General features: G+C 43.1%; 1 protein-coding gene across 1 annotated transcript; it reads left to right on the forward strand.

The window, feature by feature from the left end:
• The first annotated feature begins 110 nt into the window (after positions 1–110).
• On the forward strand, positions 111–25,384 carry LOC116502467 (zinc finger protein 431-like). Its single transcript, XM_032208350.1, has 9 exons — positions 111–241; positions 2,034–2,749; positions 2,868–3,845; positions 5,781–6,652; positions 13,846–14,028; positions 18,236–18,353; positions 18,474–18,553; positions 19,341–19,467; positions 24,303–25,384. Exons 3-9 carry the CDS (start codon positions 3,812–3,814, stop codon positions 25,265–25,267), a joined length of 2,379 nt encoding a protein of 792 aa, XP_032064241.1. The 5' UTR covers positions 111–241; positions 2,034–2,749; positions 2,868–3,811; the 3' UTR covers positions 25,268–25,384.
• Positions 25,385–26,120: the final 736 nt, after the last annotated feature.

Below are 26,120 nucleotides of genomic sequence, written 5' to 3' on the forward strand. Positions count from 1 at the left end.
CACACTCTCTCTCGTATAGGATCCTCTAGGGGGCTCCCTGGAAGAGCCTGGCAGCTCCCTTCCACCTCCTTATAAGAGAAGTGAGCATGCGCAGGCCTCTTTCGCCAGTAAAGAGATGATTGCTTCCGAGGCATTTTCCAGCAAAGGCTTGAAAGCTTGCCTGCTCTTTCTATAGTGTCCGGGTGAGCCTTTCTAGCAAGCGAAGAGGCTGCGGAGAAGTCTTGGACTTGGAGATCCAGACGTGAGTCGGGGGGGCTGGGAGGGCTTTTGTCCCGCGCTGGAGGCTCGCATGCAGACATGCAAAACCTTATTAGGGTTGGAGTCGTGGTGGTGGTGATGGGAAATCCAGTGGCTCCATGTGCAGGCGCGGGCCACGAATCCTTCCCTTTGCCCCCAGGGGGAAAAAATCGAGGTCGCAGAATGAAGGGAGCCATTTATGCTCCATTTCGATGGGGAAAAAAACATCTGGATAGGGGGGGAGGGGAGGAGAGGCCGTCTTTGCAAAACAGATTTGTGCCTCCAAGTCCGTTTTGACTCCTGGGCAGTTTCCTGCATGTTTCCTGGTTCCATTTTCAGAAGCGGTTTCCCCCGCCTCCCCCTTCCTAGGCTGAGAAACGCGAGCGTACAAAGGCTGCAACTCCGTGTGCAAGGACTGGAACCTGAGTTTCCTGCTTTCCCGCATCATGAGGCATCATTGTCACTCTTGTCTCCGATTAGGCCAGTGCTTTTGTCGAGCTTGGCCTTTGTAAAGCGTGGGTGTTGTAATCCATTGTTTATTTATTTACCGTACTTATGAAGTGGATTTAGAGCGCCCCTCGTGTCAATTGCTGCTTGTGACCTGAGACGTTTATGCTTTGGATTGTGCAAATCGTTGTTATTAACTCTGAAGCCATAGAAATGAAATTAAAGTGTCTATTAAATTATAGTAAATAGGCTTGAAACCGGGAGATTAACTTTCTACTCCAACCTTTGACAAGAAAGCCTTGAGCGAGGGGGGAGGATAGTGAGAAGGAGCATTATGTACAATTGCTGCCTAGAGTAGTAGTAGTAGTAGTAGTAGTAGTAGTAGTAGTAGTAGTAGTTGTTGTTATTATTATTGCTTCGTGGTTATTGGTGAGATTCACAACCTTTGGGGCTGGTTGGTAGCTCAACAGCTCGAGTCCTAACCAAGGACCTAGAAACTGTTAAGGTAACGTCGGAGGATATAAGCTGCTCCAAGTAGGGTGGTTTTTTGTAGAGTCAGAATGTTTAAGTCTGATAAATTTAGAATTCCCAAATAGCGAGGTAGCCCTTTAGGTATTGCTCCAGGGGCTCCAATTACAATCAGGACAACACACGATTTCTTTTTCCACAGTCGCTCAACCTCAATTTGCAAGTCCCGGTACTTTGTGATTTTTTCTTGCTGTTTATCTTCAATTCGTGCATCTCCAGGTATTGCAATGACAATGAACCATACTTCTTTCTTTTCAACTATTGTTTTGTCAGGTGTGTTGTGGGCCAAGTGCCTGTCAGTCTGAATTCTGAAGTCCCAAAAGATCTTGACTTTCTCATTGTCTAAAACCTTCTCAACCTGATGGTCCCAGTAGTTTTTGCTGTACTCAAATCCAAACTTTTGGCACAATTTCCAGTGAATGATCTTAGCAACGCGGTCATGGCGTTGTAGGTAGTCAGTTTGTGAAATTTTGATGCACCCACTGATCAAGTGGTAGTGGTGGTGGTGGTGGTGGTTGTCATTCAGAAGACATTAAAATTAAATTTTAATAAAAGCTAGGAAGTAGAAATCAAAAACATATTTAAATTTATTTTTCCAGTATTTTGATAGGAATTGATCCTGAAAGGTTCTCTGCAATTTTCTCCATTTGTTGAGAAATCAAGTTAATTAATAAGATCTCCCTCTCCCCTTTCCCAGACATGGTAGGTTCATCCAAATTCCCCCCTTTCTTTTTTCTTCCCATTCCTCTCTTGATAAGGATGCTCAGTAATTCAATTAATCACCATAGTAAACACCTTGAATGATTTGTTTTCCATTTCAGGTATATAAGCTGGGAATATTTTCCGGTTCTTCTGGAATCTTAAGTATCTTGTCTGGGAAGAGAGCGGAATGGCCTTGGTAAATTTCCCCAGACCTCTTGTGAACAGAAAGTCCTGTGGAGATCCTTGGGTCTATTTTGGAGCTGTATTAGAGACCAGAGAGAAGATGGAGGGACAACACCCAGCAGAAGCAGAAGTTAGAAAAATCCCTCCAACTGCTCAGCCTTGGGGCTGTGGGAAGAATGGGGCAAGTCCTGTGCGGAAGAGCCACGAAGAGGCAACCAATAGTTCAGAGGTCCAGTGCTGTCACTTCAGAAAAGTGCGGTTTCAGGATGGGAGCCGTCCCCGAGATGTTTGCACTCAGCTTCACAACCTTTGTCGTCAGTGGCTGCAACCAGAAAAGCACACAAAGGCTCAGATGCTGGACCTGGTGCTCCTGGAACAATTGCTGGCTGTCCTTCCCCCAGAGATGGCAAGATGGGTGCGGGAGTGTGGAGTAGAGACCAGTTCCCAGGCGGTGGCCCTGGCCGAAGGCTTCTTGCTGACTCAGGAGGAGGAAAACATGCAAGAAGAGTTGCAGGTGGGAGGATGGAATCATGGCAGCTGCTTGGAGGTTGTGACTGAGTATCCTAAGGAGAGGAAAGATTCATTCAATCTCCTCAACAGCTGCTCTTCAGGGACAACCTCCAGAAAGGTCAAAGTCAAGACGCTACACAAGGTAAAAAAAGAAATTGTGTGTGATGCGAGATTTCAACATTTAGCTGATTCTTTCACTCCACTTTATTGGAGTGTCTTTCTTTAACAAATCTGCTTCCAGTATTTTCTCTTTCTCATAGAGGGTAGAAAGCTGTCCTTGGAGTTTTTAGAATCACCTCTTTGTGCTGGAGCTGAAGGATTAGCTGAACCACTTCTTCCGGTAAGGAGGAGAAAGATCGGGAAAGCTTCCTGAATCTTGGATGGATTTAATTTTGTTCTAGAGTTTAATGTATAAAAATGCTGCTTCTAAGTAATACAAATTTGTCCTCAGGTCACTGAACATTGACACTCAGCTTAATCTACCCTCTTCCTTCTGAGGGTATCCTTTGTGAGTTGCTTTCTCCACCCGTCCCGCTCACCACCAGATTTCATTGACCAGACTGTTGTCAGTGTCGGGGCTCTTCCTTCTGTCTCCCAGGGTTTTTCTCACACACCATTAGAAAGACCATATCCTTTTTGGCCTTTTGAAAAGTATCTTTGGGACAACCGTGACCTGATAATGGAGAATCTCCATAGACATAGATTACTGTTACCAGCTCTTTCAACTCCTTCATGAAGGTGTGGAGTTTGGATACGTTGGTCCCTCAGTTGATAAAGTGAGCCATTGGAAAACATGTCAGGTGGGTTTTGCCAGTAATTTGCTCTGCCTGTCCTGGGAAGAATGGGAGTCACTGAGTAGTGGATTTAAAACCCAACTATCAATTGACCAAAACCATTTAATTTCCTATACTGCGTAAGGCATTCCAAACACTTCCAGCTTGATCAAACATGGTTTAGTTGTGGCATCAGTCATAGCGATGATATCTTATTCTTAATTCTGCAGAAGATTCCCATTTTGTTCACTGGATCTCTTTCCTAGAATTGGTGGAAGAAAATTATCCCATTATTCTTGGGATTTTCTGTTCATAGGGAAACTTTTTTCCTTGTTCAGGATGTCGTGTCTTTTGAGGAAGTGGCCGTGTATTTCTCCAAGGAGGAGTGGTCCCAATTGGATGCTGACCAAAAAGCTCTCCATGGGGAAGTCATGCTGGAGAATTCCAGGAATCTCTTCTCTCTGGGTAAGAGCCCCTTTCTGTGCTCGGGAACGTAGAGAAGGGCTTGAATGTTATTTATGGTTTTTAAAGAAAACATTTATTTACAATGCATTGAGGAAATATTCAGACTCCCTTCATTTTTTTCAATTTTGTTATGCTGCTACATGATTCAACAGTTTTTGAAATGAGTATTTTGTATTTTATGAGCATTCTTTTAAAGAAAACATTTTTTATCTAATAAGGTAGGCAATGCAGTTTTCCAATTTTTCTTTCAATAAATATCCTTCTTCCATAAAGTCAGTTTGGTCAAATGGTTAAGATATTAGGCTAGAAACTGGGTGACTGTGAGTACTAGTTCTGCCTTAGGTATGAATGCTGGCTGGGTGACTTTGGGCCAATCTCTCTCAGCTCAACCCATTTCACAGGGAGTTGGGAAAACAGCAGGAAGAAGGAATATTGGGTTTGCGTGCTGCCTTTTATTATTTACAAAAAATAAAGGAAGGATATAGAGTGCATTCTAAAGATATTCAGTGTTCCTTCACGTTTTTCATTTTTGTTATCCTGCATGCTGATTCTTCAGTTGACGAAATTCATTTTTTCCCCTCATTAATCTACACTGGGTACCTAATAATGACAAAGTGAAAACAAATTTTCTTAAATGCCTATAAATTTATTAGTTTCTAGTGTCGTAACACCTTATGGAAGAAGGAAATTTATTGAAAGAAAAAATGGAGAACTACATAGCCTAGCTCTCAAGCTCCAGCACATCAGTGAAGAAATTACGAAAGGACATAGTTCTGGTTTGTAAAAAAAAAAAAAAATCACCGTCACGATACTCCCGGCACTAACTGACGTTTATTAACATGAAGTACAGAGACAGGACTAACCCCCCCAGTTCCTCCCCCACCATTTAAATTTTCCTTAGCCCCACCCAGCCACCCACGTATGTGTTCTACCCCTCTCTCTTCCACCAGCTGGTCCATTTGACAGCAAGCAGGGAAGCCAGCAGAGTTTAAACATCACTCACGCATGCACGCAGGCGGTCATCCGCTTTTCAGCTGTGTGGCTGCCTCACAACTATTTTGGCAGCTATGTCATTAGCGGCAACAGTTCTGCTGGTTTATTCTTCTTGCCCATCCCACAGTGGTTTGGCATGGTCTGATTTTTCAGTGGGTTTAGCTTTTGGCTCCGGTGGGCCGCTGGGTGTATTGTTCGGTGGGCGTCTCTTTCTCAGGTCCCTGTTGGAAAGGTAGTCCCGGCTTCTCCATTCCCTGCTGGAAGGGCTGTCTGGGCCAACAGTCACACCAGGGCCGAGACTGGCTTTTTACATAAAGGAAATTGTCTTTTTTTAAAAAGCTTTCTGCTCATGAAATACAAAATACTCATTTCATAGAAGACATTAGCAAGACATTGAGGAAGAGCCTGCATGTACTGATGGTGTAGCCTCCCTTGAGCCGTGTTCTGCCTACCAGGATTCGGTATTCCCTCCTGAACCTGGTCACTGGGTTCCTGATGGCCCTAAGGTGCTATAACCAAGACTGGGTGACCTCTGAGAGGGATGTTCACCTTCTTAGAGATGTGCCCACTTGTGTACCAAGTTTGGCAGTAGGTTAAGTTTAGTGTGGGGAGCGATTTGCCATACAGAAATTATCTTTGACTTTCAAAGATTCTGCTCTGCAGACAAGTGGAGATGAGGCTTGTATTAAAGTTGGGAGCTGCTGAGTATGTTGCTCCAGCATGACACAGTGTTCAATATACTTTGAGAGTTTGTGGCAGCATGGAATTGTCCCAGGTCAAAGATTGGATCAGGGCTGTGATCCAACCCTATTATATGAGGATCATTAGGGATACATTTGGAAATGGGTCTTTGCTATAATCGTAGCAGCTGAAATACATTGATGATACTTTGGCTAAATTTCAGAAGTCTGATTGTATCCCTATTCATTTTTCTTTTCCAAGGCTTTAATGGGCAAGAGAATAAGAATTTCAAGCAGGAATGCCAAGCGATCCATTCAAAAGTGGGGGAAAGGAAATTTGAAGATCAGATTCAACCAAAGAATGGTGAAACAAAGCAATCACAAAGTCGAATTATAAATGATTTTCCTCGAGTCAGTTGGCTTCCTTACTATAAAGTGATTGATATGGGAGAAAGACCTTATAAATCCATGGACTTTGGAAAGAGGTTCAATAAATCTGATCATCTCTTTTCCCATAAAAAGAAACATTCAGAAGAGAAACCAAGTACCTGCAGAGAGTGTGGAAAGACTTATCGGGATAATCACTCTCTTAGAAAACACGAAAGGAATCACAAAGGAGAAAGACCTTATAAATGCCTGCAGTGTGGAAAGACCTTTACTTGTAGCAGTAGTCTTAATTCCCACAATTTGATCCACACAGGAGAGAAGCCATATCAATGCATGGAGTGTGGAAAGGGTTTTAGGAAGAGTGGTAATCTTAATACTCACAAGAGGATCCACACAGGAGAGAAACCGTATCAGTGCAAGGAGTGTGGAAAGACCTTCTGCTATAATCGTTCTTTTATAACCCATCAAAGGGATCACAAAGGAGAAAGACCTTATAAATGCATGGAGTGTGGAAAGACATTTACTTGTAACAGTTATCTTAATTCTCACAAGAGGATCCACACAGAAAGACCTAATAAATGCATGGAGTGTGGAAAGACCTTTACTCGTATTTATGATCTTAATTCCCACAAGAGGATCCATACAGGAGAAGGACCTTATAAATGTGTGGAATGTGGAGATAGTTTTAGAAGGAGTTGTGATCTCACGTCCCATAAAAGGATCCATATGGGAGAAAAATGGAGTGGAGCTTTTTAAGGAGTAGCGCTTTTACTCACCATAAAAGCATCAACACGTGGGAGAAACTATATCAATAAAGTAATTGTGGAAAGGACTTCAAGACAAATCCAAGCCATTCTCAATGTATGACTGCAATTGAGCCCCAAATTTCTGTTGCTAAGCGACACAGTTATTAAGTGTGTTTTGCACCATTTGACGACTTTTTTAGCCACATTTGTAAAGTGAATGACTTTAGTTGTTAAGTTAGTAACACTGTTATGAAATGAATCTGTCTTCCCCTTTGGATTTGCTTGTCGGAAACCCTCAAAAGGTCATTAACTGATTCAGGGACACTGCAGCTGACATGAATTGGTTGCCAAGCATCATAAGTGTGAAAAATGGTCATAAGTCATGTTTTTCAGTGCTTCTATAACTTTGAATAATCACTATATGAACAGTAGCAAATACAAGGACCATTTGAGTAATAATGCAAATAAACTGTAGCTCTTCTTAGTTGTGCATGCATAAATTGCCTTTCTAGTGCAAACCAGAACAGTGTGGATCCCTAATCCTGCTTGTGGTTTTTGCCAAGTTCCAATAGACAAAGGACTTTCCTACATGTAGAAATATTCAGGATTGGCTTTCAATATATTGTTTCAAAATACCAAACACAATTATCACATTATTCTTCAATTATCCACAACCTTGTTAGAGGTTATCTGATACATCCTATTGTTGCCTGAATGTGTCTGTTCCGATATTTGGGCAAAATATCTGGGCCTTTCCCTTTCTGTGGCTGTTCTACCTTTTCCATCTCTGCTTGTCTGAGGAAGACTCTGGTGATAGTTCTTATTCTGCATCCAGAATGTTGGTGCCACCAATTTCTCATGGGTTCTTTTTAAAGCAGGAGTCGTCAACCCACAGGCTGTGGCCTGTTTGGAACTGGGCCGCACACGCAGTGGGTGAGTGCACACACATATCTCCACTTGTGCAAGGGGCAGGCACTGGCACTGATGTGGAAACCTCCATTTGGGTAAGCGGCGAGTGCACAGGCCAGTTACTTCCACAAATTGAGCTGTGCATGCATGCGTCTTCCTGCCGCTTACAAAGAGCCATCCTCTGTCTCTCCCCCCTCCCCCCCCACTTTTTGCTGGGTTACAAAGCCAGAAAGATTAGGGACTGCTGTTTTAGATCATCAATCATATCAAATTTAAGTAGAGCTGAAAACATGTATCAAAAGTACTGGATTCTAGATGGTTTAAGTTTTCTGCCTCCCGATACAGGTTGTGGAGATATTTTCCTTTGTAGAAAATATTGAAGATACAAAAGAGAAACATACAAACAATGAGTTCTTTTTTATGTTTGTTTTTCATATTAGATCAGACATATCAAACACATGTCCCATCGGTCAGAACCAGCCCGCGATCAGGTTAGGTGGCCCACATGGCCACCCAGGAGACAGCGAGGGGCTGTCCCACACTGCTTCAGCCCTCCCTACCCCAGCTGGATGCTTCCCCTGGGTGTATGCACTGGAGGTGGCACCTGGGTCTGGAGTGCTGAGTGGGCGATGGAGGCAGCAGTAGCCATGGTGCTGGGCAGTGCGCTGCTGCTGGGGATCTCACCTCACCGGCCTGACCTCACAGCTGGCCCTGTTCCCCCACATACTTTCCTTTTCACCAGGATGGCCGCGTCCCCACGTGGGAAGGCCACGGCAACCGGCAGCTCTGCCACTCTTGTCCCTTCCTGGGTGGGAGGGAGGGAGGGAAGGAAGGAGATTGGAATGAGAGGGAGGGAGGATTTGAATGATCTGCCTTAGCCATTGCTAGCCTTGCCATCTCCTTGCCCCCCCCCTCCTGACCTCTCTTGATGGTTTCCCATCCTAACACTGAGGATGTTTTGCTTACAAAGCCGGGGCTCCTCACATGGGAAGGGAATGGTCCTCCTTCTGATTCACACAATTTGCCCTCCCACACTCACCAGGAGCAACCTGGCCAAGGAGAGCGGGCACAGCAGCAGCAACCTTGAGGAGATAAGCGCGACTGAGCACCCCATCAGAAAAGCTGGACTGGGCTAGGCTGGGCTGCAAGATCCTGGTGCCCTGGAAGCTCCAGGACTGGGCTGGGTGCTTGCCCACCATTGCCCCTGGGCAGGGGGCAGCATGTACCTCTATCCAGGGGTCCTCTGTGTAGTCTGACGGACAGGGAGGCTCCTCTGGTGGATGAGACTTTGTTGCTCGTCCTGGTCTCGCCTTCCTCTGCTGGAGACCTCTGGATCCCCCCCCTCCCAGCCTTGCCTGCCCCCCCCCCCCACCAGGGGCTGGAGGACAATTCTGCTGCATGTGGAAGCATGGAGGAGAAGGTTTACAGGAAGCAGTTTCCTCCAGGTCCAACTTTTGCCTTGATAGATCTCAAGAGGAGAAAGGGTGGTAGGGGAACTGGGTGTGGGAAGGCTACCCCAACAAGCCAACATCTTTACCATACACGGCAGGAAATGTGTCAGTCACACCCAGTAAGTGGTATCGAACCTACCATGTCCACTTGGCCACACTCACCTGGCCTCTGTCAGTTGTTATAGTCTTACATGGCAATTGGCCCCTTCAGGGAAATCATAATGCTGATACGGTCCTCAATGAAATTGAGTCTGACATCCTGCTTTGCACCAAACCCCAAGAAGATGTGATCAAATGCTTACCAACTGGTTCATATTTATGCCAGTTGCAGGGTCCTGGGATCATATTCAGAAACTAACTTCAATTTCTCTTGACAAATAGACAGAGGTCAGGAGAGCTGGCTCTGGGATGTGTAGATCACCATACTGGTAAATCACAGAAAGCCAGCTTGGGTTTGTTAAAACAGATCGTGCCACAACAATCATTTTATTCTTTGACAAAGTGACTCAATTAGCTGACCAGAAAAATACCGCAGACATAGTATGTTTAGACTTCAGTAAGGTATTCAACAAAGTAGACCATAACCTATTTCTTGGTAAATGGAAAAATGTGCGATGGATTTGTAATTGACAAACTGAACTGAATGAGTAAACCTTAATGGTACTACATCTACTGTACATGAAGGGAAGTAAGCAATAACCAAAAGTTTCAGTCTCGGGCCCAGTACTCTTCAATATCTTCATAAAGGACTTAAATGAGGGAATAGAAAGGGAACTCATAAAATTTGCAGATGATACTAAACTGGCAGAAATAGCCAATACCCCAGAAGACAAGTTCAGAATTCAAAAAGTTTTTGACGAACATGAACAATGGGCCCTATCCAAGAAAATGAAATTTAATGGGGAGAAAAGCAAAAATTTACACTTAAGTAAAACAAAAAACAAACCCAAAGGTACAAGTACAGATTAGGTGAAACCTAGCTCAAAAACAGTAACTGTGAGAGGAACCTTGGAATGATCCCTTAAATATCAGCCAGCAGTGTGTGGCAGCAGCCAAAAAAGCCAATACAATCCTTGGTTCCATAAACAGAAGCATAGAATCAAAAATCGTGAAGTATTAGTATCATTTTACAAAATCTTAGTAAGACCACACCTGGAATACTCCATCCAGTTCAAAAAAGATTTTGAGATTTTGGACGAAGTGCAGAGAAAAGCAACTAAGATGAATAAGGTCTTGGAGTCTAAAACATGAAGTTTACAGGAATTGGTTATGGTTTATCGATAGAAAAGAAGGACTGGGATGACATGATAGCAATATCCCACTATTTGAGGGGCTGCCACTAAGAGGAGGGGGGTCAGCTTATTTTCGAAGGCAAGGCAAGAAACAATGGATGGAAATTAATCAAGGAGAGAAGCAACCTGGAATTAAGGAGAAACTTCCTAACAGTGAGGACAATTAACCAGTGAAACAGCTTGCCTTCAGAAGTTGTGGGTGCTTCATTACTGGAGATCTTTAAGAAGAGACTGGTCTGAAATGATATAGGATCTCCTGCTGGAGCAGGGGGCCAGACTAGAAGACCTCCAAGGTCCCTGCCAGCTATATTGTGATTGATTGAAACTTGTTTGGTCAAAGGCCTCAACACATATATATCATTGTAATGTGTATGGAAAAAGCTTCATTCCTCTCACAAAAAAAGCCACAATGAGGGGAAGCCCATGAAATACAGTTCAAAAACCCCTTTCCAAGTACATTTTGCCTTTCTATTATATGTCAAGGTTTAGGACAAAATATAAATGTTAATTAAATGTAATTAAATATCACTGGTATGGTTATTCATGAGACATTATTCAATTCCATTTTGTTCTAACTAAAAAGTAAAAATACATGAAACTTTTTGAAATATTTGTCGGAGGCAAACTTCAGGCTTTCAGAGGCTTATTCAAATATTTAGACAGGTCGGACCTAGGAGGAGTCTGGATATGTAGAGAAATGGGCTGGAAAGAACGGAGCCAGAATGAGAAGTTAAAGCCATTTTTTAAAAAATTCCTTCTTAACCACAATTTCCCCTCCATCCTTTCTTTCATAAATTGTAGCTAAATCTATTTTTTCTTTAACTGTCATCTCCAAATCCAGACTAATCTTTTGAAACCAGTGAAATCTTCATTACTTTTGGCTAGGAAAAAAATATTCTTTCACTCCAAATGTGTTCAGGCTCCTACTCAAATTTCCTGAGTAGTATTCCCTACTCAACACCAAAATAAAACTATTCCTCTCTCTCTCTCTCTCTCCCCCTCTCTCTCTTCCTTGTAGTATTTGAGCTTTATATTAATTTTTCAGTATTTGCCTTCCTTCATTTGTAATTCCACTTTTTCTCTAGTCACATAAGAGACTTTATTCTCTCTGTCTTCATTTCTCCATCATGGTGGCTTGTTTTGAGGTAAAAAAATTAAAGGTCCATGATAAGCTTGATCATGGTACTTTTCTATCGATGCCACTTTTTCATCATGATCAGATTATTCACATTATTACAGGCTGCCTCTAGTGTTTCTAGGTCTCCTTGGCTGCCCAAAGGCATGAATTTTAAAAGGCAGCTATAATAATGGAACTCGGTGAAGAAAAATCAATACAAATCTTAATTTTCCTCAACCTGTCGCTTTCCTCTCTGTGTCTCTGCCAGCACCCTGACCTCCCCTCACTTCAAGGCTGAGTTTGCCACCAGCCACAAGACACAGGCTGGGTTTCAGAGAGAGACTTTTGTTCTTTGTCTTTTGACCGCCCTGCCATTTCTGACAGGATTTTGCTCGTTTTTGAGGGAATCCCTGCAGACCCTTCAGAGAAGCTGCTCTTGTGGATAGCAACTTTTGAGTCTCCATAAGAGATTTTCTCAATCTTCACAAGATGAGAGATGAAAAAGAGGAAAATCTAAGAAACTGATGCTTGCGGGAGAGGCCACTTCCTTTTTAGATAGGCCGAGTTTAATGCCCATCATCCCAGACCCACATGGAACATGATGTCCAGCGCCCTTGCAGGGTCTTCTCGCAATGCGCATAGGATCCTCTAGGGGGCTCCCTGGAAGAGCGGGGCAGTTTCTTCCCGCTGCGCCGTGTTACAGGAGAACTGAGCGTGCGCCGGCCTCTTTCCCAAGCCAAGAGAGATGCTAGCTTCCCGAGGCATTTTCCAGCAAAGGCTTGAAAGGTTATTCCCTCTTTCTATGGAGTCCGAGTCTGCACCCACGCACCTCCCTTCGCTGTGAGCCTTTGGGTGAGTCTTCCTAGCAAAGGAAGGGGCTGCAGGGAAGTCTTGGACTTGGAGATCCAGACGTGATTCGGGGTTCAGTGATGGAGCTTTTCTCCCGCGTTGGAGGCTCCATTGAGACGTGCAAAACTTCCATCAGACTTGGAGTCGTGGGATTTGGGGGGTGGGGGAGGCGCAAAGCCGATGGTCACCTGTTCCCCTGCCGTCCCTGCGCATACACGGGCAAGGCACGGCGGAAAGCAAAGCTTCGGATTTGCCCCCAGAGATGTGTGCCTCCAAGTTATCCTTGACTCCTGGGCAGTTTCATGCATATTTGTGGTCCCCGTTTTTAGAAGGGGTTTCCCTCGCCTCCCCCTTCCTAGGCCGAGGGAAGCAAGCGGCCGGAGCCTCTCCTGCTGGCTTTGCACGCAGGGCTGCAACTGCGTGTGGAAGGTGTGCAAGGACTGGAATTCCGTTTCACCAGTTTGGTTCTGCCGCCAAGTAAAGAAGGAAGATGTTAAGAGGAGGGAGGTGCTCCTTGAGCTGAGATGCATCATTCACACACTATGATTAAGCCGGTGTTTTTGTCCAGCTTGGTCTTTGTAAATAAATCCCGAGTGTTGAATTCCCTAATTGGTTTATTTAGTTATTAAGTGGATTTAGGGAGTCCCTCGTGTCAATTGCTCTTTGTGACCCGGGAGGTTTATTCTTTGGATTGTGCAAATGGTTGCTCTTAATCATGCCGCGATAGAAATGGTATTAAACTCTCTGTTAAATTATAGGAAATAAAATTATAGTTAGCCATAGAGAGCTATTTGGGTCAGTGATGAAAACATTAGGCTTGAAACCAAGAGATGTAATTCTAGTCCAACAAGTCTTGAGCCCATCCCAACTCTCAGCCCAAGCTACTTCACAGGGCTGTTGGCGGCAGCGGGGGAGGGGATAGTAAGAAGGAGCATTGTGTATAATTGCTACCCAGAGTAATTTACACAGAAGACATTTAAAATTACATTTTAATAATTTCTCTGCAATTTTCCATATATACAAAGAGATCAAGCTAATTAATAAGACATCCCCCCCAACATTGGGAGATTCATCCAAATTTCTTTTTTTTTTTTATTTTTCCTTCCCCCTTCCCTTTCTTCTCTTGATAAGAATGCTTGTCATTCCATTAACCACATTAATAAATACCCTAAATTATTTGTTTTCCACTTAAGGTATGTAAGCTGGAAATATTTTCCGGTTCTTCTGTAATCTTAAGTATCTTGTCTGGGAAGAGATCTGAACGGTCTTGGAAAATTTGGCCAGACCTCTTGTGAACAAAAAGACCTGTGGAGATCCTTGGGTTCATTTTGGAGCTGGATTAGAGACCAGAGAGAAGATGGAGGGACAACACCCAGCAGAAGCAGAAATTAGGAAAGACCCTTCAGCTGCTCAGCCTTGGAGTTGTGGGAAGAATGGGGCAAGTCCTAGGCAGAAGAGCCAAGAAGAGGCATCCAATAGTTCAGAGGTCCAGTGCTGTCACTTCAGAAAAATGCAGTTTTAAGAGGGGAGCCGTCCCCAAGATATTTGCACTCAGCTTCACTACCTTTGTCGTCAGTGGCTGCAACCAGAAAAAAACACAAAGGCTCAGATGTTGGACCTGGTGCTCCTGGAACAATTGCTGGCTGTTCTTCCCCCAGAGATGGCAAAATGGGTGCGGGAATGTGGTTCCCAGGCAGTGTCCCTGGCCGAAGGCTTCTTGCTGACTCAGGAGGAGGAAAACATGCAAGAAGAGTTGCAGGTGGGAGAATGGAATCATGGCAGCTCTAAAGAGGCTCTCTCTGAATTTATCAATTCTTCTCCGACAGAGTTTTCTGTGATTATTATCCTAAAGGCATTTTTATGTTCTTGCAGAGAACATAAGAGGATGTATTTGGAGCAGGTCTTCCATTCTGTTTCGAGTTTCAGCAATGGACATTGAGGGATACTAGTTTGAAGGTGTAGTATGGTATGGTATGGTATGGTGTAGAATAGAATAGAATAGAATAGAATAGAATAACAGGGTTGGAACTGACCTTGAAGGTCTTCTAGTCCAACCCCCTGCCTAGACAGGAAACCCTACACCACTTCAGACAAATGGTTATCCAACATCTTCTAAAAAACTTCCAGTGTTGGAGCATTCACAACTTCTGGAGGCAAATTGTTCCACTAATTAATTGTTCGAAATGTCAGGAAATTTCTCCTTGGTTCTAAGTTGCTTCTCTCCTTGATTAGTTTCCCCCCATTGCTTCTTGTTCTACCCTCAGGTGCCTTGGAAAATAGTTTGACTCCCTCTTCTTTGTGGCAACCCCTGAGATATTGGAACACTGCTATCATGTCTCCCCTAGTCCTTCTTTCTATTAAACTAGACATACCCAGTTCCTGCAACTGTTCATATGTTTTAGCCTCCAGTCTCCTAATCATCTTTTTTACTCTTCTCTGCAGTCTTTCTAGAGTCTCCGCATATTTTTTACATCATGGCAACCAAAACTGAATGCAGAATTCCAAGGCATTATAAAGTGGTATTAACACTTCACGTGGTGTTGATTCTATCAACACCACGTTGAGCAATGGTAACCACCTGCACCAAGGAATACACCAGGGCTCTTAGGGCAGCGAAAAGATCTTATATAGCCACCTTGGTTGCGTCCGCTGAGTCCCGCCCAGCCGCCCTGTTTAGGATAACCCGCTCCCTACTGAATAGGAGGAAAACGGGGGAACCCCTGCAGGGCAGAGCTGAGGACTACGCCCAATTCTTAGCGGACAAAATTGCTCGGTTTCGGTCGGACTTGGACTCCATCTCTGCAGTTCCAGCCGAGGCACAAGAGGATGAAGTAGACCACCTCTGGGTTGAGTTTCAGGATGTTGCCCCTGGGGATGTGGACAAGGCCATGAGGGCTGTAAGCGCCTCCACCTGTGTACTGGACCCGTGTCCCTCATGGCTGGTTACTAACAGCAGTGAGGTGACACGAGGCTGGATCCAGGCGGTTGTTACCGCCTCTCTTCGGGAGGGGAACTTCCCCGCCGCGCTAAAAGCGGCGGTGGTGAGACCCCTCCTGAAGAAGCCATCCTTGGATCCAGCTATTCTTAATAACTACCGTCCAGTCTCCAACCTTCCCTTTCTTGGGAAGGTTGTTGAGAAGGTGGTGGCCTTCCAGCTCCAGCGGTCCTTGGAGGAAGCAAACTATCTTGACCCCTTCCAGTCAGGCTTCAGACCCGGTTACAGCACAGAAACCGCTTTGGTCGCATTGACCGATGATCTTTGGAGAGCCAGAGATGGAGGACATCCCTCCATCCTGGTTCTCCTTGACCTCTCAGCGGCTTTCGATACCATCGACCATGGTATCCTTCTGCGACGACTGCGGGAGGTGGGAGTGGGAGGCACCGTGCTGCGGTGGTTCTCCTCCTACCTCTCGGACAGGTCGCAGTCGGTGTTGATTGGAGGGCAGAGATCGACCCCTAGGCCCCTAACATATGGGGTGCCTCAGGGTTCGGTCTTATCCCCCCTACTATTCAACATCTACATGAAACCGCTGGGAGAGATCATTCGCAGGCACGGGATAAGATACCATCAATATGCGGACGATACCCAGTTGTATCTGTCCGCCCCGTGCCAACTCAATGAAGCGGCGGACGTGATGAACCGAGGCCTTGAGGCCGTTATGGACTGGATGAGGGCTAACAAGCTTGTACTCAACCCGGAAAAGACCGAGTGGCTGTTGTGCTTCCCTCCCAACAATTCGACCAGTATTCCATCACTCAGGCTGGGGGGTCAAATTCTATACCCCTCAGAGAGGGTTCGCAACTTGGGAGTCCTCCTGGACCCACAGCTATCCTTTGATCACCACCTGACGGCTGTGACCAGGGGGGCATTTGCCCAGGTTCGCCTGGTGCGCCAGTTGCGACCCTACCTGAATCGGGAGGCTCTCACAACAGTCACTCGGGCCCTTGTGACCTCTAGGCTGGAATACTGCAATGTGCTCTACATGGGGCTGCCCTTGAAGAGCATCCGGCGACTTCAGCTAGTCCAGAACGCGGCCGCGCGAGTGATCGTGGGTGCACCTCGGTTCACCCACATAACACCTATCCTCCGCGAGCTGCGCTGGCTACCTGTCGATCTCCGGGTGCGCTTCAAGGTGCTGCTAGTCACCCATAAAGCCCTTCATGGTAGTGGATCTGCGTACTTGAGAGACCGCCTTCTGCCAATTACCTCCCTGCGACCAATTAGATCTCATAGATTGGGCCTCCTCCGAATCCCATCTGCCAGCCAGTGCCGGCTGGCAACCACAAGGAGGAGGGCCTTTTCGGTAGTAGCTCCGACCCTTTGGAACGAACTCCCCGTGGAGATTCGTACCCTCACCACCGTCCAGGCCTTCCGCATAGCCCTTAAGACCTGGCTAGCCCGTCAGGCCTGGGGACAAAGATAATCGCCCCTCCCGAATGATGAATGAATGTTGCGTATTATTTTACTTTATGTTTGTTTACGTCACTGTTTGTATTACCCTTCCCTGATCCTATGTAAGCCGCCCTGAGTCCCCTCAGGGAAAAGGGCGGCCTATAAATGTTAATAAACCCCTAAACCCCTAAACCCCTATCCCTCTGTTTATGCTGCCTAAAACTGTATTGGCTTTTTTGGCAGCTGCTGCACACGGCTGGCTCATATTTAAATGGTTGTCCACTAGGATTCCAAGATCCCTTACGAAGCTGCTCGGCGGCATTTTGAATATCTCTTTAGCAAGTAAGATATCAGAAGGAATTCTTGTAAAAATGAAGCTAAGGATTAATACAAACAATTAAAAGTTCACGTGTATAGGGTCTGCTCGTCTTGAATTCAGTAAATCAAATTTTTGTTCTGAGGATGGGTGGTTTGCTTTGTGCTGCTAATAAATAGCAGGAATTCCTGGCACGGAGACAATTCTGCTCTCGGGTGCCCTTCCTCCCCTCCCAGAGTCGGTCTGAAAGAGTTAGTTGGCGCGTTGCCCAGCACAATTAGCTCACCCTATCTCCTTAGCCCGAAGAAAAGGTAAACAAGCTGTCAGATGGCTGATGGATTGCTGATCAGACAGTTTAATGTGACCAGGATTCCGGAGCTGTAACGACCAGCTCCCACCGGCAAGCCCCTCCCCAACCGGAAGTCCAGTGTTCTTTATGCAGCCATGCTGGTTTCTTTTGGGACCTGTTATTTTTCTTCTTTATTGGTATTGTGCTAGACTGGGCTTTTATAATCTCATTTTTCAAAATTTCCCAAACTTCTTGAGTTGTTTTCCCCTTGAGGATTCTCATCCATGGAATCCTTCCCAAGCTCTCTCTAAGTTTATTGAAATTAGCTCTCTTAAAGTCCAAGATTCTAGTTTGATTTTGTTCTACTACTTGTGTTTGCATAATGTTGAATTCCAATATTGCATGATCACTTGCCCCCAAGGTTCCTGTAGCCACAACACCTTCTATCATTTCCTGTTAGTGAGAATTAAGTACAATATGGCTGATCCCCTTGTTCCCTTCTTTATTTTTTGGAAAACAAAGTTGTCTGCTAGGTTTGTTAGGAACCTGTTGGATCTACCACTTGGTGCAGAGTCTGTCTCCCAGTTGATGTCAGGTTAGTTAAAATCCCCCATTATTATTGCGGTGTGCTTCTAACATACCTTAGTTAGCTGACTAGCAAAAAGTTCATCTACTTCTTCTGTTTGGGTGGCCTATAGTATAGACCTATGGCAATGCCATTTCCCCCCCTTTAATATTGACCCAAATGCATTCAAGATAATTTTCATTATTGTTGTGCTCTATTTCTGTAGATATGTAGTTATCTCTTATATATAGTGCAACTCCACCTCCTCTTTTATTTGGTCTATTTCATTTAAATAATTTAAATCCTTCTAGCAGTATGTTCCATTTGTCGGTTTCATCCCACAAGCATAAGTCATTTCTATCTCTGTGCTGTTCCTTTGTTTCTCCTATCACATCATGTCCAGAAATCCTTGGAAGCTGTGACTGAGTATCCCAAGGGGAGGAAAGATTCATTCAGATCTTCCCAACAGCTGCTCTTCAGGGGGAACTTTCAGAAAGATCAAAGTCAAGATGCTAAACAAGGTAAGAAAAGCTCTTTCTGTGTGATGTGCGATTTCAACATTTAGCTGATTCTTTCGTTCTAGGTTTTTGGAGTGTCTCTCTTTAACTAATCTGCTTCCAGTATTTTTCTCTTTTTCATAGAGAATAGAAAGCTGTGCTTGGAGTTTTTAGAATCACCTCTTTGTGCTGGAGCTGAAAGATTAGCTGAACCACTACTTCAGGTAAGGAGGAGAAACATTGGAAAAAGTCCCTAAATCTTAGATGGATTCCATTTTGTTCTAGACTTCAATGTATAAAATTGCTGCTTCCAAGCAATACGAATTTGACATCAGGTCATTGAACATTCACACAGCTTAACCTACCCTGTACAAATTGGATATCAAATCCTTGAACATTCTCCCTTCTGTGGGGATCCTTTGTGAGTCATTTTCTCCACCCCTCCTGCTTCAATGTCAGATTTCATCGACGAGACTGTTGTCTCCAAGGGTTTTTCTTACACACCATTACAAAAAATGTATCCCTTTTTTTGCTTTTTGAAAAGCATCTTTGGGGCAACTGTGACCCGGTGATTGAGAATCTCCATAGACCTATAGAGTTTTATTACAAGCTCTTCCAACTACTTTATGAAGTTGTAGAGTTGGGGTACGTTGGTCCCCCAGTGAATAAAATGAGCACTGGAAAATATGTCAGGTGGGTTTTGCCAATATTTGGTTCTGCCCATCCTTGGAGGAATGGGAATCACTGATAAGTAGGAGATTGAAGACTCAATTACCAATTGACAAAGAACGCTTTATTAGTTGGCTATACCGTAAGGCATTCCAAATACTTCCAGGTTCATCAAAGGTGATTTAGTTGTGCCGTTAGCCAAAAGTGTTGAGATCTTAATTCCTAATTCTGCAGAACATGCCCATTTTGTTCACATGATCCCTTTCCTAGAACTGGTGAAAGAAAACTATCAAATTATTCTTGGCATTTTCTGTTAATAGGAAAACATTTTTCCTTGTTCAGGATATTGTTTCTTTTGAGGAAGTGGCTGTGTATTTCTCTAAAGAGGAGTGGTCTCAACTGGCTGTTGACCAAAAAGCGCTCCATGGAGATGTCATGTTGGAGACTTCTAGGAATCTGCTTTCTCTGGGTAAGAACCACTTTCTGTGCTCAGGAATGTAGAGAAGGGTTTTTTTCCCAATGTTTTCAATTTTCCTACGCTGCAGCATCATTCTACAGTTGTTGAAGTGAGTATTTTGTGTTCTATGAGCAGAAAACATTTTAAAAAAACAAAAAACCATTTATTTCATGTAAAAATCCCAGGCTATGCAGGTTTCCAATTTTGCTTTCAATAAATTTCCTTCTATAAACTCAGTTTGGTCAAATAGTTAAGATACCAGGCTAGAAACTGGATGACTCTTGAGTAATAGTTCTTCCATAAGCATAAATGTTGGCTGGGTATGTTTGGGCCAATCTGTGTCAGCTCAACCCATTTCACAGGGTTCTTGTAGGGAAAACAGCAGAAAGGGGGAATATCGGATATGTCCACTACCCTAATTATTTATAAAAAATAAAAGAAGAGCCTCTGAAGAGCCTCACATGAACCCTGTCTGACAAAGCAATTCTGAGATCCTTTTTTTAATCGGAATCCCTCTGGATGGGGGTGGGAGAAAGAAGGGGCAGCGTCTCATCAGACTCAGGGGGAGGTAAAGGTCCCTCGCAGGTCGGAGATTTGTCCTCTGAATCAGAATAGGGGTGGCAATATGCCTGCACAAGAGGCTGGCTTCCAGCCAAAGCAACTGAACAGGAGCGTGAGGACGAGATGAAAGACCGGTAAGATTCATTTAACCCACAGTCATAAATCAAAACTAGGAAAACGCAAAGAGTCTTGAGAGTATAAATAATATTAATAGACAGATCTGGATTTTGGCAAAAAGAAAGAAAGGGAAAAATGGAGGGTTGAAACACTAGCCTCCAAAAAAGCTATTTGTTTGAAACAATTTGGACAGAAAAAGGAAAAAGCAGAGGAGTGATAAACCCACTCAAATACAAACTCTAAATTTGGTTTTGGATTTGAAATAGAAACCAAACATTCCGAGGTGCTTTATGTCATCCGAATTTCTTCTAACTAACGTATCTTAAGCAACTCCAATTAATGAGAGGTGGAATGCAACAAGGGAGAAAAATCAAGGAAAAAGCACTATTTTCTCACTAATAACTGATAACTTAATATTGTCTGTGCGGGAGATTTAATTAACCAACTGCCATAAATCAGAACTTGGAAAAGCAGGAGATGAAGAGAAACATACCCAAGTTTGGCTGTATGCAAGTTTGTTCCAATTAATATGTTATGAGCAACTATAACCAACAAGAGGTGGAAAGTAGCAAGGGAAAAATAATAATAAAATAAAGAACTGGGAAAATACGAAGGTTTTTTTTTCTCTGCAAAAGGTTAAGATAGCTCAAGCTTCTCTTCCGTTTTCACATTAGCTAAATTTAAGGTGGACCAGAACTTTGAAATAAGAACTGTATGACTGCAATTTTGGAACTGGTCATTAAGGAAGAACAAAAGACCAAGATGGCTCCCGTAGCTCTTCACAGCAGCTGAATTAGATAAATTTAAGGTGAACCAGAACTCTGAAATAAGAACTATATAATTAACTGTAACTTTGGAACTGGACATTATGAAAAGGTGGGAATTTGAATAACTACATGAAATTATAAAAAATATGCATAAATCATTAAAATCAAGCCTAAATAGAATTCTGAACTCAGAGCAGTACTTAAAGAAGGAAAGGAAGAAGTGGGGAGGGATAGTGAACGAGTAGAAACGGGGGGGGTGGGGAAGTAGACAAAAAACTTCTTTGGGTTTGGCAGTGGTATAGGAAAAACTGAAAAGGGGGGATGTGTCCCAACAAAAGGAAATAAAAAGCAGACAAAATATTTTACAGAGGCTGATAGTGGCATAGGGAAAACTGAAGAAGGAGGTTACACCCCAATAAAGGGAAATATAAAAGATTTATTTGGTGGTGGCTTGGAGAAAATTGAAGAAGGTGGACATGTCAAAACAAAGAAAAGGGAGAAGGCGGGAATAGAGAAGTGTGACAAAAGACTTATTAGGAAAAAATCAAGACAACTAGAAATTGTTATATGGGGAAATATAAAGCTGAGATAAAGGGTTTACTTCTAAATATGATTTAAAAAATTGTATTGCTAACTGATTGAATATCATAATGGAAAGATATATTAAAGAAAGGTTAAAATATATGGAATATGGAAAAATATGAAACTGATATGGTGAGATTGTAAAGCAGAGGTCTGTGATTCACTTTTATATGTGATAATTAAACTGAGTTGCTAATTGATTGAATATGACAATGGAAGGACAATTAAGCATGAGTTAAAATATACGAAACATGGACATATATAGAACGTCTAAGATGATGAACAAAGTGAGACGTGTACCACTTGTTATTCAATAGAGTAGATTAAGGGAATTGTAATGAACATTGAACAGCAAGGATTGATATTTATAGACAATTAAGTGTAACCTAAACCAAGATGTGCTAAAATGGAGAGGGAACAGGAAACATACTTACAGTGGTAAACTGTTGAAATTTAAAGACAGAATCACAAATTGGGGGTGTGTAATTATATAAATATAATGATGAGAATAGCTGAGCACTGTAAGCAGGTCTACATCTCAGCCAAAATCAGGCTGCGGGGAATGTTTAAAGGTACAATTACTATATATGAATACTTTTCCCCCCTCTCTTTTTTTAGAAAAAAGGAAAATATATGTTAAAATTAAATATCTATATTGAAAAGGAATTATAAATACCATCAACATAAAATGGAACTTGCTCAGAAGCTGAAATACACCAAGTAAATGAGATGAAGAGTGTGAAGTAAGAGAGGTAAGGGAAGAAGAGAGGGATAGGAGAGAGGGCGGAGGAGAAGAGGAGGAGAGAAAGAAGGCGTGGAAAGGGAAGTAGAGAAGAGAAGGACGACAGAGGAAAGAAAGGAGATAGGGAGGAGGAGGAGAGAGGGAGAAGAAAGTCATGGACAAATAATAAGGTACAAATATGGTTTATGGAGAGCAGAAGAGCCAATAATTGTTTCTGGGAGTTGATGGTAAGATGAATTGATATAAACATTTAATAATACAATATGATGTTGGCTATGTAATAGTATACATGTGGTTATATGTTATGAAAATGAAAAAATAAAAAACTTTACACAAAAAAATGAAAGGATATAGAATAGAATAGCAGAGTTGGAAGGGACCTTGGAGATCTTCTAGTTGGAGATCTAGACCACTTCAGACAAATGGTTATCCAACATCTTCTTAAAGACTTCCAGTATTGGAGCATTCACAACTTCTGGAGGCAAGTTATTCCACTGATTAATTGTTCTGTCAGGAAATTTCTTCTCAGATCTAAGTTGCTTCTCTCCTTGATTAGTTTCTACCCAAGTTTCTTGTCCTGCTCTCAGGTGCCTTGGAAAATAGTTTGACTCCCTCTTCTTTGTGGCAACCCCTGAGATATTGGAACACTGCTATCATGTCTCCCCTAGTCCTCCTTTCTATTAAACTAGACATACCCAGTTCCTGCAACCGTTCCATGCAACCAGTGGTGGGATTCAGCCGGTTCGCACCTATTCAGGAGAACCGGTTGTTAACTTTCTAAGCAGTTTGGAGAACCGGTTGTTGGAAGAAATCTCCTTTTATTTTTTCCACTTTACAGGGCTAATCTTGTAAGGAAGGCAGGAAGGAAACATTCTGGTGTTGTTTCTAGCCTAATCTTGATTGCCCTGCTTACAGAAACTGCCTCTCCGGTTAACCCTTCTTACATTGTAACAGCGAAGCGCCCATCGATATGAGTGACATTGAGTTGGCCACACCCACACAGTCACATGACCACTGAGCCCCACCTACCCAGCTGGTCACTGGGCAGAGAACCAGTTGCTAAATTATTTGAATCCCATCACTGCATGCAACTGTTCCATACCAAGTTCCTGCAACTGCGATAGAGTGCTATCAAAGGTATTCAGACTCCCTTCGCCTTTGTCAGTTTTGTTATGCTGCAGCCTGATTGTATAGTTGTTGGAATTAATTTTTTTCTCATTAATCTAGACTCAGTACCCCATGATAAAAGAAAAGGGAAAAGAAATTTTTAGAAATGTCTGTACATTTATTAGTTTCTAGCATGGTGTCTTAATCTTTCACCAAATTGACTTTATGAAAGAAGGAAAATTATTGAAAGAAAGAAATCGAAAACTGCATAGCCTAGCTTTTTACAAAAAGGAAATTGTTGGTTTTTTTAAAGAAAAAAGTGTTCTGCTCGTGAAATACAAAATGTTCATTTCATAGAAGATATTAACAAGACTTTGAGGAAGAGGCTAAATGTACTGAGTGTACATTCTGAATGTACTGAGCAAAGTTCTGGCTACCAGGATTCGGTATTCCTTCCCGAACCTGGTCACTGGATTCCTGTAACACTAAGCTGCTATAACCAAGACTGGAACATCCCGCTGAGAGGGATGTTCCCTTCTTAGAGATGTGCCCATCTGTGTGTTGAGTTTGGCATTAGCCTAAATTTAGGGTGGGGAGCTATTTCCATCCAGAAATTCCCTTTGACTTTTAAAGATTCTGCTCTGCAGATTAGTGGAGATGAGACTTTTATTGAAGTTGGGAGGTGCTGGGTATCTTGCTGCCCCAGCATGACACAGTGTCCAATACACTTTGGGAGTTTGTGGCACCATGGAATTTTCCCAGGTCAAAGGTTAGATCAGGTCTGTGATCCCATCCTATTATATGGGGATCATTTCACTTGGAAATGGGTCTTTGCTGTAATCTTAGTTTGGACTCTCTATATTTGCAAACAAACCAGCTGAAATACATTGACGATTCTTTGGCTAAATTTCAGAAGAAAAATCTTGATTGTTCCCCTATTCTTGATACCGTTTTCCTTTTTGTTTTTCAAGGCTTTAATGGGAAAGAGAATAAGAATTGCAAGGAGGAAAACCAAGCAATCCATTCGAAAGGGTGGAAAAGGAAATTTGTAGATCAGATGAAACCAAAGAATGATGAAACAAAGGAATCACAAAGTGGAATTAAAAAAAGTCTTCCTTGGGTCAGTTGGCTTCCTAACTATACAGTGATTGATACTGGAGAAAAACCATATAAATCCATGGTTTGTGGAAAGATTATTAAATCCGATCATCTAATTTGTCATAAAAAGGCACATTCAGAAGAGAAACGATTTACCTGCATGGAGTGTGGAAAGACCTTTACTCGTAGCAGTACTCTTAATTTCCACAAGGGGATCCACACAGGAGAGAAGCCCTATCAATGCATGGAGTGTGGAAAGGGTTTTAGGAAGAGGAGTGCTCTGATTCGACATAAAACTATCCATACAGAAGAGAAGCCATATCAATGCATGGAGTGTGGAAAGAGCTTTACTCATAGTAGTAGTCTTAATAACCACAAGAAGATCCACACAGGAGAGAAGCCATATCAATGCATGGAGTGTGGAAAGACCTTTACTTGTATCAGGAGCTTTAATCCCCATAAGAGGATTCACACAGGAGATAGACCTTATAAATGCATGGAATGTGGAAAGACTTTTATTTATAGCAGTCATCTTAATTCCCACAGGAGCAGCCGCACAGGAGAGAAGCCATATAAATGTGTGGAATGTGGAAAGAGCTTTATATGGAATTCTGCTCTTACCACCCATAAAAGAATCCACACAGGAGAAAAACCATATCAATGTATGGAATGTGGAAAGAGCTATGCTCGTAGTAGTGGTCTTAATTCCCACAAGAGGATCCACACAGGAGAAAGACCTTATAAATGCATGGAGTGTGGAAAGAGTTTTATTTGTAAGAATTATCTTCATCGCCACAAGAAGAGCCACACAGAAAAGAAGTCATATAAATGTGTGTAATCTGGAGAGGGCTTTAGAAAAAGTTGCAATCTCACTTTCCATAAAAGGATCCATACGGTAGGGGGGAAAAAAGCATATGAATGCATGGAGTGAGGAAAGAGCTTTGCAAGGAGTAATGCTTTTACTTGCCATAGAAGCATCCACACACAGGAGAAATAATATGAATAAAGGAATTCTGGGAAGAGTTTCAATAGAAATCCAAGTAGTTCTCGCCTTATGAGTGTAATTGAGCGCAAAATTTCTGTTGCTAAGTGAGATCGTTATTAAATGTGTTTTGCCCCATTTTATGAGTTTTCTTGCCACATTTCTTGAGTGAATTCTTGAGGCACTTCTTCTGGATCCCAACAGGTGTATCTCCCTAGGGGATGGGACCCGCAACATTCCCTGCCTGTCTGCCTGCGCTGATGGGTGGGTAGATGTGACTGGGAAGAAACTCTCCCTGGGAAAACCTGGTATTAAACCATGAAGGGCTTTAAAGGTGACAACTAGCATCTTGAATTGCAGCTGGAAGTAAATCGGCAGCCAATCACCGAGAAGTGATATATATGCACAACGAGATTTGTAGAAAACCATATGGGTCGCTGCATTTTGCACCAGCTGGAGCTTCCAGATGCTCTTCAGGTGCAGCCCTATGTAGAGCCTGTTGAAATAGTCAAGACGGAAAGTGACTAAGGCATGAATGACTGTGAGTAGGGATTGTTGGTCCAGGAAAGGGTGTAACATTTGCACAATCCACAGTTGTACAAAGGTCCTCCTCGCCACGACCGCCACCTGCTCTTTGAGCAGGAGTTGTGAGTCCAGGAGATCTCCCAGATTACGCACAGGGTCTGTGAAGTAGTGTCACCCCATCCAA

This window comes from Thamnophis elegans, chromosome 2 (assembly GCF_009769535.1).
Source record: "Thamnophis elegans isolate rThaEle1 chromosome 2, rThaEle1.pri, whole genome shotgun sequence".
NCBI lineage: Eukaryota > Metazoa > Chordata > Lepidosauria > Squamata > Colubridae > Thamnophis > Thamnophis elegans.

What these genes read in the sequence shown, in the direction of transcription:
- LOC116502467 (XM_032208350.1), top strand. Translation starts at nt 3,812, where the DNA reads ATGCTGGAGAATTCCAGGAATCTCTTCTCTCTGG. An exon ending in ACATGCAAGAAGAGTTGCAG is followed by an intron (nt 14,029 to 18,235) that starts GTGGGAGAATGG and finishes CATCATGTCCAG; the next exon opens with AAATCCTTGGAAGCTGTGAC. An exon ending in TAGCTGAACCACTACTTCAG is followed by an intron (nt 18,554 to 19,340) that starts GTAAGGAGGAGA and finishes TTCCTTGTTCAG; the next exon opens with GATATTGTTTCTTTTGAGGA.